The 13,060-nt window shown below is 49.7% G+C and overlaps 1 protein-coding gene across 9 annotated transcripts in view; it reads right to left on the reverse strand.

Moving 5' to 3' along the window:
* Nucleotides 1–470: 470 nt before the first annotated feature.
* Nucleotides 471–13,060, reverse strand: part of PHACTR4 (phosphatase and actin regulator 4) — a 68,043-nt gene continuing 55,453 nt past the window's right edge. For all 9 annotated transcript variants that reach the window (XM_072884921.1, XM_072884919.1, XM_072884922.1 and 6 more), the window contains 10 exons: nt 10,944–11,108; nt 10,456–10,809; nt 6,428–7,007; nt 5,496–5,719; nt 4,894–5,044; nt 4,204–4,259; nt 3,257–3,318; nt 2,260–2,397; nt 1,500–1,576; nt 471–886 (listed from right to left, as the gene is read on the reverse strand). In XM_072884921.1, the coding sequence (XP_072741022.1) occupies nt 871–886; nt 1,500–1,576; nt 2,260–2,397; nt 3,257–3,318; nt 4,204–4,259; nt 4,894–5,044; nt 5,496–5,719; nt 6,428–7,007; nt 10,456–10,809; nt 10,944–11,108 (1,823 nt within the window). In that variant the 3' untranslated portion in view covers nt 471–870. The remainder of the gene's footprint in view (nt 887–1,499; nt 1,577–2,259; nt 2,398–3,256; nt 3,319–4,203; nt 4,260–4,893; nt 5,045–5,495; nt 5,720–6,427; nt 7,008–10,455; nt 10,810–10,943; nt 11,109–13,060) is intronic.

Genomic DNA, 13,060 nt, shown 5'->3' on the forward strand with positions numbered 1-13,060 from the left:
ATTGACTACTCTCACAGCTTCCCCAAATTAAAAAGTTTTTAAAAGGCAACAGTCATTTCCTGGTTCTGTAATTTGTTAAACAAGCCTAGGTATCTCAAGACAAGATCTGTTAACATCACAGCAAGTGTGAGAGAGTGGGGAGGGAATGTTTTATACATTTGTGGGTTTTGTTTTTTTCCTTTTTTTTTTTTTTTTTTTTACAAAAAGATGCAGCATATGTTAATATCTATACAATTCCCTTCCAGGACGACAAACCGTTGGTCAGTAGTGATTCAGGACATTAAGGACATGACAGAGACGCAAGCAAAACCAAAAAATTAGGAGTCACATGTCAGTTGTCTGCCAGGTCAGCATCTGCTACAGCATCTGCATCTGTACACAGCTAAAATACACACGTGCTTCCTAGCACATCCACTCTCCATTCCTCAGCTTTCCAACACTAGAGCTGCCTTTTCTTCCCCCCCCCCCCCCCCCCCCATCCTTTCGGTAAGGAGGAGGAAACGAAGGAGTTGCACCCCCAAAAGGAGTACGTACAGCTGAGAACTGGGCCTGTCCGGGCTGAGAAAGGGAGCCGGGGAACGAACTGTTCATTCACATGTGCATGGTCTCCTGGCAGGGATGCTGGCGCCGGAGCAGAGGCGTATTGCTGAGCCACGCGAGGTATAGTGTTCAGTTCCAGCCTGATGGCACTCGAGACGTGTTTGTTCCAGTGAAATGCTACATTCAGACAGGATTCCCCTTCCCTGGCCGAAAGCCCTTTTCTGGATATGTTTTGAAGGCAAATCTTGGAAGAGACGAGGTTCCACCCTCGCTGTATTGCCTAGGAGAGAGACTTCCAGTCCTCTCGGGTCTCTTGCTCCCTTCTTGGAATTATGGTCGATGGTACCTAAATGCCAAGTCAAAAATCTGTCATCCTTGGAACTCAGGTTAAAAGGTTACCGAGTCACTACAGATGGCCAAAAAGAGTAAACTGAATTATCTCTGAACTCGCAGCCCTCAGTGAAGCGGTTAGCATCAAACGGTTTCACTTCTGCCTTAGAAAGCTCTTGTGCTCTGCAGACACTCCTCAGCCACACAGAGCAACTGTTGGCGGGGGTAAAGAATCACTTGGGCCATGATCCACAGGTTACTTCATAGATAGCATCTGAGCTAACTACCAAGGTGTTTTGTGGCTGTGGCTTCTGCTGCACATGTCTCTAGCCCCAGAAAAGCACACTCCAGCTGCAAGGTCACACTGGTTTCAGATACACCTCAAACCAGCCACTGGTCACTCTGAGTTTCCAGGACCAAAGCCCCGGTTTAAGGTAGAACAACCCACTTCATGTCTGCTACTCCTCCAGTCACCCAACACCACCAAAGCAGAAAGGGACATTAAATCTCCAACTGCTGTACAGGTCATTTTTCTAAGGTTTTAATGTTTTTGCCTCTCAGCACTACTCCTGCAGCACAGGTCTCCCAACAAGACTGAAACTCTGAGCGAGTAACATGTTCTCACTCACCTCGTGAACTGCTTGCTGTCCTCATGGACTTCCATTTCACAGCTCTTAAACTCATTCAGCTCCTTCCGGATGGCAGCCTAAACAAAGAGGGAGAGACCTTTTTTATCTCCTGCTAAGGCATACATATATTACCCTCTCTCCTATCTCAAGTGAGCTCAGACGTGACAAGAAGGTGCTGTACCTCCAACACCCCTGCTCACCTTTCAGTGGTGAAGAGTTAAGAGCAGTTTTGATACGCAGGGCTGAGTCCCACAGCTCCTTTGGTAAAGGAAGGAGCTCAGACTGCAGCAGCCACCCCAGCTTTCGCAGCCCATTCACACTAGGCTGGGTTTAATCTGCCCCACCTCCTCCAACACTGAGGGCTGGGCAGTCCCCACAAGTGGCCAGGGAAGACAAGAACAGATTGCTTCCCTGTCAGCTTCTTGCCCAGGCCTGCCTCAGCCTGCAAGGAACAGCACTCTGACCAACGCCCTGCACCTTGCATCCTCTTGTATCACTCAGAAGCTGAGGCAGAGGCCACACTGGTGTGCAGACCCTGCCCACTTGGGCTCCACGTCACCGCAGAGGGGACAGCAAGCAGGGCTGGGTACAGCACACGTGGGTGAAGGGACACTGGTGGTGCTTGGTGGGGTGGCAGAGGGAAAGATGCAGAGGTGAAGCAAAAGGAACAGAGCAAATCTCTTTCGCTCATGCCCTTTTGCATGGGACACCCGGATCTAGCTCTCCTCCCCACACCTGGGGCCACGGCACTCCCCGCTACCTTGTCAGCTGGTGTTAGCTTTGTCCACGGCTTATCCGCTCGCCGGTCGTAGTCTTGAGCATCTGTTACTTCCACATATTCGTTAAACCTCAGGATCTTCCTGGCCTGCAGCTCTGCCACTGTAGGCCTTTGGCTAAGCTGCACACCAGCAACAACAAAGTTAGTTAGTTTGTGCCTTGTCCACAAAAGCAGTTCAGGACTAAGCAGCATCCCGAGCAAAACTAAAACCAGTTCCCTCATTGGGCCTGAACCACAGATACCACTAGGTCCTGCTCGCAGCCTGCAAGGGAACAGGCAAACCCTCTTACAGACAGTGTAATCTCATCTGGATCACGAGGCCAGGCTAGGGCAGAACCAAGGCCATATTGCCAAGGAGAAAGAAGACACTGAGAGGTTTGGGAACAGCCATTACAAGGGTGAGCCCTGCGTGACACCCCTAAGCCAAGCAAGCCCGTTCCCCGCTTCAGCATTGGCAACACTCACACTTCATGCCCACAGGCCCAAAGGAACTTCCCAAGGAACCCAAATAAACTTCTCGAGGAAGTTTCTCCCAGCCACAAGTAACAACCACAAGTAACTCGGACATAACAGCTAAAAGCAGCTGTTGCTCTGCTCAGCTTATCCCATGCTGCTGTTACTTTATAAATGGATTTTGGGGAGCCTGGGGTGAAAATTGTGGCTGCTGACGTACTGTGTTAAACAGCCAGGCCAGCACCAGCAAACCTTTCAAGTGCCAGGTGCCAAATTTAGTTCTCATCTAGCTTGTTACACTTGATGCCAGCTCAGATCTATCACTGACAAACATGGCTGCAATGCCAACGGCTCACCGTTGGTGACAGTCCATGTTCCAAAGTCACTGCAGTCAGAGGGCACTGGGGACACTTACACAATAGCCCCGTGACTTCACCCACAGCAAGGTACCTATGATATGCTCATAGCCACCACCATCCCCGACAGCTCTGCCAGATGGCGATCACAGCACGGAGGCCAGCAGTACCTTTCTGGTGAGCCTGCGTTTGATCTCTCGCTTCTCAGCTTGACGGTCAGCTTCATTTTTCGCTGCCAAGGGAAAAAATAAATTTTTCCTGTAAGCATCACAGGCTTTGAAAAGTGCTTTCTGGACTTGCACAAAGGAGAGTATCGAGCTAGATCAGATTATCTACATCTCTGAAAGCTCATTGTGGCGTGTCTGCACTTACTACAGGCGGAGAGCGCAGTCCAACTCCGTACCCTACTCACCAAGCACCCCCCTGACTGACACTGGCAATACGGGCCTTTACACAGCACGAATGAGTCATTCTCTCCAGCCCTGTGTATGTTAAAGATTAATGGCCATATTGTCAAAATGCATCCAAGTAACTTTGCAGATTCCTCCTCCCCAAAGCTATTATACTAATAGTTTAAAGAGAATAACAGCACAGATAAATATTTTAAATGGAAACTTCCTGAACTGACATTTCCCTTTCCTCAAGATGTTTATTTAAAACTTTTGCAGAGCAAGGCATGGCCAAGAGAAACACCACTGACTGAGCAAGGAACTGCTGCTTTTTGGATCATGCAATACAATGCTGTAATGTCTGGACCACAAATAAAAGTCCAGCCCAAACAAAAACACCTTTAACAGTTCTTGCTGTGTAACACCAGTCTTAACCAGTTCACATACTTTTCCCTGAGGCGTCAGGCAGGGGCCAGGTAGCCTCTCTATAATACAATGCTTTGAACTGTATTGCTTGATACCACTGCTAAGGTCTGATTTTATCCAGCGCCAGTCTCTAACGGTAATGAAGTACTGGGAAAAATTAGTGTAACAGCTTTACTACAGCGATAACACCAACGCACAGTCCTCCATCACCACATTTCAAGCAGATTCCAGGTACACCTGGACTAAGATGTTAAAGGCAAACTTATTTTATTACTTAGGACCACTAGAGAAGCATTACTCACGTTGAAGTATGTTCCTCTGCTCCAGTTCTTCCGCTGTCGGTCTCTGACTCAGTCGCCTAAAGAAAAGGGTGACAAGTGCATAATGTGTTACCTGGTTGTTCATCAGTAGGGGATGAAGAATACAACTGCTTGGTTTCAGCGCACTGGAAAGCCTCCTCCACACCCCTCGTTCACCAGTGGAGATCACTGCTGCCCTGTTTTGCACTCTCCTCCATCCAAACTTGTTCACCCACAGGCACAGGTTTGGAAAGCGCTACAGCCTCTCAAAAGCTCAGAGGCAACTTTCAGGGAACTCAAGGAGATGGCACAGAGCCTGGACTATCAACAGCCCCAGCTTAATCCACCACCTAATGCATCAGCACTCAGCCTGTGTCTGTCCACGTCTTTATACACCATCCATATTTTACAGCAGTAACGTTTCTGTAGTCCTTGAGATTTTCCCCTCCCAGTCCAATTAACACCTAGGAACAGGGGCCTGTCAGGGGATATCGCTCAACTCCAGGAGGAACTTCCAACTTTTATAACCGAGGGGGAAAAACACAGCTTCCCAGCCCTGATCCAGCAGCAGTGCCCAACCACCCATCATATTCCAGCGCAGGCTGCTTAAACAAGGCAACAGCTTTGTCCAATCCCACCCCTCACACGCTGTGCCAACGGCTCAAACGTAACACCCTCCTCTATTCTTCGTACCTGATCAGCGTCGTCCCAATCTGGTGCCGAATTTCGTTCCACTCCTCCTTGCTCTTCCGAGGGAAGACAATCTTCTCCTCCTGCGGCGTGGTTGTGTTCCCCAGCTTTATAGCTAGCGTGTCTTTCCTCTTCACTTTGTTAGCCAGCGTGCCTGTGGGGAGGAAGAGCAACGGGATGCGACTGAAGACTGCAGTGCCTGAGCACAGCGATACGAGCCACGTGCCCCTGGCAGTTGTGCTCTCCCCTGGAGCTTGCTTTCCAAGCTCTGCACTACAACTCCAGAGCTAGCCACTACAGCAACAGCCAGCATTTCTGCGTGATGCCCACATGCTCACCTAATGCTATCCCACCTGAAGGGGTGGGACAGCACAAGCTGTTGCCGGAGCCATCTGCAACTAGAGGGGGTGCATCTCAGCAGATGAGCATACAGGTTTGGCTGTAGAGCCTTTGAAAAAGTGAGGAAGAGGACATGTGGTACATCATGAAACCAAGAACCAGCTGCTTTGAAGCACTGTGCGAACTAGCTCTTTGATCCAGACCTCAATACAGCCAGGCAGGAGTTCAGCAGAGAAAAAAAGCGAGCTGCAATGTCAAAGCCTTACTGTTATGGCTTTCATCTTCTTCCTCATCCTCGTCATCTTTGTACAGGATGGGCCCTTCCGAGTCAGAGTCGCTCATCCCTTCATCTCCTTCCTGCTCCTCTGGCAGGACCTGAGGTACCAGTTTTGGGATGACTGTGACAGATGGCACATCTCCAATATACACACGAGAGCCCGAATTCTGCTCCTCTTCCTGGTCGTCGTCTTCCTCTTCCTCATCATCTGGACTAACGAGAAGCACACTATTACATCTCTTAACACATGCCACAGGGGCTGGAGAATACCCCTGAGATCAACACCTTGTTAGCTCTCCTCAGCCCGCAGACGGCAGGTCTGTGGGTAGCCCAGGAACCAGAGACGCAAGAGCTGCCCCACGATCCTGCACCGTTCCCTCTCTCCAAAGCACATGGAGCTCTGGCAGAGGAAATGCCAGAGGCAGGTTCTTTGCAGAACCAAACAGCCCTCTCACCCCCCTACTTTGGGACTTGCAGGTTTCAACTCATAATACAAGACAGTCCTTTTCCCACTTCTGTTTTGCAAAATGAAATGCTAAGGAAGGCCACAAATGGATGAAATCCAGGATGTTGTTTTGTCTTGGTGCAATTAAAGACAGGCCAGGCCTCGATTCCTGGCATCAGCCTGTGTTTGCAGTCTGGAACCCATTTCCCTTTGTAAGCAATAAAATCCCAGAACCAGGGTTAATTTCACAGGAAAGATGCACTGGCCCCCTAAGAGGCTGAAGCACAGATTCAGCCAACAGGCAAAATGGTTTTTAGGCTGTTGCAAAAAAACAGCAAAGAAACCAGCCCTGCCCACAGCCCTCCTCACCGTCACAGCCTTGCAGCAGCAGGGAGTATGACACCAACACATCAGAGCCCGGTGTGACCCACACCACTGCTAGGTGTTTACTGCACACGTGTACAGGAGGTACTCACACTTTCAGCATCTCAATGGTGACAGGCAGGGACCTCGTCCTGCCCAGGGTGCCGTTGTCTTCTCCAAAGCCATCGTTCTCAAAGAGCAGCGAGTGAGCCCTGTGTGACCCCTCGGCAGGCGGGGTGACAGGCAGAGGACTGGCCAGAGCCTGCTGGATACGGATGTGCAATGGGATTTGGGGCAGGCGAGGCAGCACGTGAGGTTCACCAAACCCTTGCTCTGCCGTCCTCTTCGACACTTCCAAGGACCTGAAGTCTTCAGGAGGAGCCGGAGTCTCTTTGGGAAGGTCCAGGGAGTGCGGAGGGTCCAAGGCAGGGGTGGAGGCAGGCAAGGGCATGCGTGGAGGTTCAGGGGGTATGTGCGTGGGCAGCGGCGGCGAAGGCGAGGGTGGCGGGTAAGCAGAGGTCATGTGCATCGACATCAGTGCAGGGCGGTTAGCTGTCACTGTCCTGTCGTTTGGGGGCTTGGAAGCGATAGCTGCCTCTGATGTGTTGTTAGGCAGGAGGCCTCTCTTCGGTGGGAGAGGAGGGGAAGGCTTGGACAAGCCTGTACCACTATTCATTGCTTGAGAAAGTTCAGCTGAAAATGAAAACCACAAAAGCCACTATATTTAACAATGCATTTTCCAGATATCCTTCACCAGCGTGGGATAAGCATGGCAAAGCACTCAGAGCCTCGGACCAAGCAATCTCTGCTGCTTTTCTGCTAGAACATGGCGCCAGAAATAACCAGGTTGCAAGCCTCTAGTTTGTCCTTCCTGCAGCAAAGGTAAGACTTGGGAGAGCAGCCAGAAACAAGCAGGCTGGGAAAGGTCTGTGCATCCTGCTGCTTTGGAGAGAAACAGCACCAGCCCTCAAGTGACAGCAGATGGAGCTCACCCAGATCAGCACACTGCCTCAGCCAAGGAATGCAGGTATGTAGGGCACTTTACGGCTATATTTACAGCATCAGTTTGCAAAGGAATCTGAGACGTCCAGGACACCCCAGACTCCAGTTGTGTTAATGGCTCCCTTGAACATTAAAAAACTTTTTGGGAAGTCTCACTCAAAGGCAAAAGTCAGAACTGCAAGCAGCAATATACTCTCCCCATTTCCCTTCATCTGCCAGACCCAGCCCAAGAAAACCTTGCTGCCAGCAGCTCCTGCCTGTTTGAGGATGAGGTTCTGCTCTACTCCCCTCTGCACTCTGTTCCTTAAGCCCCATATAAACTTCTCTGCAACTACAAAATAACTAGCAAAACTTCCAAAAATACTTAAGAGCCTTGATTCTACATGGACTTTATCTGCTGTGTGACAGAGGAGAGAGGGAGAAATGGAGACCGTGTCGTATCACGGAAAATGCCTGCAGCAGGCAGTCTCAGGTTCCTCAAACACCCCTTGGCTCCTAGGGAAGAAGTTGCACCAGCGAAGACTGCTCTTGCTTTAGGAGTTTGTAGCCTTTAACATTCATGTATCAATAGCTCCTTGGGCTTGGAAAGGTTTTGCCCACCTGCTTGAAGAGGATCAGATTTACTGGACATTTCACCTGGAGCAGAGGATGGTCACACAGCCTTGTCCCCAGCACCGAGCTGGGAGGAATCCGCAGTACCAGACACCACGAGAGGGTGCTGCAAGCGGGGAGTGTTTCACCGAGATAAGGCTGCATAACTGGAGAGAGGTGGGCACATTTTTGGGATGTTTAGCATTTTCAGACTTTCCCCTTGTAGATTAAGGGCCGGATTGTGCAAAACACCGAGTGCCCTCAGCTCCCATCAACTTCAGCCCAGAGGGATTTCAGTATCTCCTCAGCAGTGCTCGAAGACTGGCAGGACCAGGCTCGAGTCACCTTTGGGCAATCCTAGACAGATTTTGGAAGGGACCAAGTAGCTGGCAGAAGGGAGAGGAGACAGAAGAGGGCTGGACGCTACTCAAGCATCCTCCCTAGCCAGCCCGTCTGCCTTCAGCGTGATAAACCCAGCGCAACGACCGGCACCACCTCTTGTGACGTGCCACTGCAGCCAGATCTGGTGCTCTAGCATAGGCTACGGTAACTGTGGCTCCTGAAAACTGTCAGTGGCACCAAGCACCAGGGCTGCCACCAAGCTCCCGGCCAGCAGGACAGCACTGTTTGCCCTGCTTGCTTTTTCAAGCTGATGCTGATTAAATCCCCACTCCCTAAAAGCAAGTGTTTCCTGAGCCTTATTTTCAGCTACTGCAGACACACCAGAACTGCTCATAGAATGAACATAAGGGAACATCTTCATGAGGGAACAAAGGGCCAATCTGCACATTAACAGTCCTCCCCTGCCTTAGGTTATAATAGCAGCACAAAAGCACGCACATGCCCGAGTCAGAGCATGCATCAAAGACCTGTGGAGAGCTCATGAAGCCAATTCCACTGCTGCTGTTTATCCACAGCAGCAAAAGAAGGCTCGCACAGCAATGACCGCAGGCATGCCGCAGTTACAGCTCCATCGTGCTGGATGCATGGCCCTGCAGAGAGCTGCAAAGCCCCTCTCTCTGCATCCACATTCTCATCCAGGAGACAAAAGAGGGGCCAGCTGCTCTCCTCTCCTCCACACCCCTGCAGCCGCAGGTGCACGGAGCCCAGCCCTGTATTGTTGGGGAGAGAGGCAGGCTGGGTCTGAACAGATGTTTGATAGACTGCTGCTGTCTCCAGCCACATTTTTTTGTTCCACAAGTACCTCCTGCAATTAGCGCTGGGGCATTTCGAATACCATCTGTGATGTGTGCAAGCAGCTTAAAGAAAACAAGAAAGTATTTCATCGAGTGCTCAGGCATGGTCAGACTAATCAAGCTGGTCTGGCATACAGGAGTGTTTAATACCATATCAAGGTCACTTGCAAAACCTGCTAGAGCAAGGAGAAGCCCCAAGCAGAACAGAGATGCAGTTTGTACTGAAAGCAGTGGCCCAGGCTCCTTCAGATGGTAACTTGCACATGACCTAAACTTCTGCCACCACCTCCCAAACCACACCTGGGTAATGCCTCCAGTTTCTGTGATAACAGTGCAGACCTGTCTGATTGATCTTCCCAGGAACCTCCCTCCTGATGGGTACTAGCCTCTGCTAATCCAATCCAAAGATTAGCAGGTGGTCTGTGAAATATGAACAGGCCATCGATGGGATGGAAGTTGTCTCATTTATTCCAGCAATGTTGCATCTTTAAGACCTCTATAAATTCCTAAAGAGAGCAGGGACTCATTCAGCTTTAAGAAACTCTCCCCAGATCTTCTGCTTAGAAAAGTTACAAAGATAAAGACATTTAATTATTTAAGTGGGAAGATTCAGCTCAAATTACAGTTGAGCTGATTTATCCATGGGACAAAGCTTAAGGACAAGACTAACATGGCAATACCCTACCCGCAGACCTTAGAGAAGGTGCCTGGGTATAACCAAGGAAGTCTGAATTATCCCTGCCAGCTCCTGGCCTCTCTGCACTAAGTGGAAACCAAATGGCCCAGCAATGACAGCCAACAGATACTGTTGGGTGTGATGTGGATTTTTTGGTGGTGGTTTTTGTTTGTTTGTTTTTGCAAAGACCAGCTGAAAGCATCAATCCTCACTGACCACAGTCTCACAACACAAAAATCTCATACACCATCCACCAATCCCGGCTGTCCACAGCTGAATCCCAGCCCTCAGTGAAGCATCAACATCCAAAGACACTGTCTTACAGTTGACAGAGAAATGCCCTCCCCTCTCCTTGCACCACCCCCATTCCTGCCAAAAGCAGGCAGGGATTCCCTCCTGCAGGTAGCTGTTGGAAACACGCATGTCTGACGGACCGGATGGCTCATGGCAGAAGACTGCAGCAATTACATTGTTCTCAGCATACGCGTGCCCCGGCTAAACACTGGCAGATCTTCTGAGTCCCAACCGGGCCGTATTCAGGAAAGATGGTCAGACATTCACGATACAACATTTGCTACGTCATACTAAAAATTTTCCCTTACAAAGGGAAGAGACTGTCAGAGCAAGGACTCCAGAACATCCCAGGGTACAAAAATCAGCTTACGGAGTCACTTACCTATTACTGAGTTGCTATTTCTGTTGACAGGTTTGGGAGGAGGGACGGGAGGCTGTTTGGCAGGAGCTGTGCTGGTTGTACTTGTGGGAGCAGTAGTGTTGGCACTGGCAGGGGGCAGAGTCCTGGGGGCTGGGGAAGGGGCAGCTGTGGAATTGACTGTCTTTGCCACAACAGGGGCTGTGGTGGAGGGTGCAGTTTTTGCAGTGCTGCTGGCAGGTGTTGGATCCTTCGCCTGCCCTTCATTTGCCTCCTGGGAAGTGGAGGGAGGTCTTTTTGGAGGAAGCAGAGGCTGTCTGGCAACATACAGCTCCTGAGGCGGTTCCAGTTCGGGCCCAGAGTGGCTGCTGGATGAGCCTGCAAAGTGAGACAGCTTGGTTTAAGAGACTGGAGGGCGGGCCCAGAGCAGGGTGGGAAGAATCAGATGAGAATTCAAAACTGGTCCTGGGAGAATCTGAAGCAACCGATTTTGTACACATCTGCTTTCTTACCCTGCCTTTTCTTTGGTTCCTCAGCTGGAACAGGCTTCCTAAGGCTGGATGGTTTTGTGGCCTCTTCCTCCTGGCTGGCCAGGTTACAAACCCCAGGACCACCGATTGGGACTGTGTGGCCATTCTTCAGTGCAGGTGGGTTCAGCTTCTCTAGTTCTTCACCATCTGTAAGGGGACGGGAGGGGAGAGAAGCAAACAGAAAACACTCAGAAAGCACAAGACGGAGGAGACATGGCTGAGCTGACTGAACTGCCATCGATCTGTACCAACTTCTCTCTGAAACAGCTGGTCTTCAGTCTACCTTCTGCAGAGGAGAGCACAGCAACACCAACTAGCTGAAGCTGAGAGCTCTTGATTTCATTATCAACAAGCAAAACAGTACAACACTGTATGCCATCAAGTGCTTTTCTTCTTCAGCAGCCTCTTAATCTACCACCTTGTTTAGAAAGAATGCTACTGCATTTAAGACCAGCATGCCCAATGCTGTGCCACAGCCCAAGGAAGTTGCAATCGCAGTTAAAAACCTCCAGCAGCTTCTGTATCTACCCACCATTACAGAGCATTCACAAGTTCTATGCTGCAATACAAAATCCAACACTAGCCAAGTAATCTACTGGACATGCAATAATAGATTTTGATAAAGTCTTAAAATTAGTTGAAGCACCTCTCTTTTCCTTCTGCTTCTACCCTGAATTTGGCACAGAAATCACAGCTCTACTCAAAACATCTCACAGCAAGGGCTATTTCCTCACTTTTTTACCTTTGCTTTAATCAGATGTAATGATACCCCCCCAGAATCTGATGTAGTTCATCTTGACTATTTCTGCTTTTACAGATGGAGTTTCCCCACATGTTAGAAGCAAGACCTCTTTTGGAGAAAAACCCCATCCTCTCTTCAGCCCATGCTTCTGAGAGCACTTAAAGCCCTAGTCACAATGGGGAAATACTCAACCATTCTCTGCCTCTCTAATTGCCCCGACAGGACAAACTCTTCATAATATTATTCCCAAAATCAGACTTAGCATCCACTCTAATGGGGCACGGCCCATTTTGACTGCTTTCCAACTCAAGAAAACTTGAATAGACACATCACCAATTTGATTAAAAATCCTTGGCATTTTCAGGCTACCATCTCTCAAGCAACTGCAGTGTATGGCATCATGGCCCCCCCAGGTGTCAGACCCCAGCATGCTCTGTTGCTCTGATTTTTGATTATGTATTCCACTGCCCTCTTCACCTCTCCTCTCTCCCCCCCAAGGTATTACCCTCCCCTTCCCTAACCCTAGTGTTATTCAGAAGCTGAAAGCAAAGATGCCAAGAAGCCAAAAGCTCCCCAGGCTCCCTTTTCTGCAAAAAATAGCCTTGAGGCTATTAAAAAATAGTCCTCCTGAAAGGAGATGGAAGATGGCTCTGCCTCACTTGCTTAGCTGCCCTTCCCCAAAATGCAGGAAGTACAGACAGCAACAAGAGGGATTTTCCTTCCCAGCCAGGGCTGAAACTCAAGAGATGAGCTGGAGCTTTTTATAGCAGCAACTGCCTCTGGCTAGCTGAAGTTTCCAGCAAGGGAGACAGGAACGGTACGATCTAGCTTTCCTTACCATTCAAACCTTACATGCCCTTCTCTGGCGGGGAGCTGCAGCACGTGCAGAACGCTCCTGAAGGCCTTCTCACACTGCCTTACTCTCAACTTCAGTTCCAGTGACCTCCTTCAAGGTCAAGACAGTCCAACGCTATCTTCTTTCCTTACTGTGAGCCCAGCACAACCTGCTGACCACCAGCCCAGAGAGCAGCAGGGCCTCCTCTCCCAGCTGCAACAGCTCCAAAAGCCTCCACTATACCTCTTCCCTACCTCCTCGCTCACTCATCTCAAAGGGTTTCCAGCATTTTTCCCCCCCTAAGAACTTGCCTAAGAAAATTAACTAACCTTGTAAGAGCGGGTGTTAAAATTGCAAGCAAATACAATAACCTACCTCCGCCGTCTTATGACTGCCTAAGTGTCTTAAACTCACAGAAGGGATTAAGATAATGTGCTTTCTAATCTAACCCTCCTGACAATACTGACTGCTCCCTCATACCTTGGGTTTGCACTTTGTCCAGATCATAGCCATCTTCTGTTT

Source organism: Ciconia boyciana, chromosome 21 (assembly GCF_034638445.1).
Source record: "Ciconia boyciana chromosome 21, ASM3463844v1, whole genome shotgun sequence".
Taxonomy (NCBI): Eukaryota; Metazoa; Chordata; class Aves; order Ciconiiformes; family Ciconiidae; genus Ciconia; species Ciconia boyciana.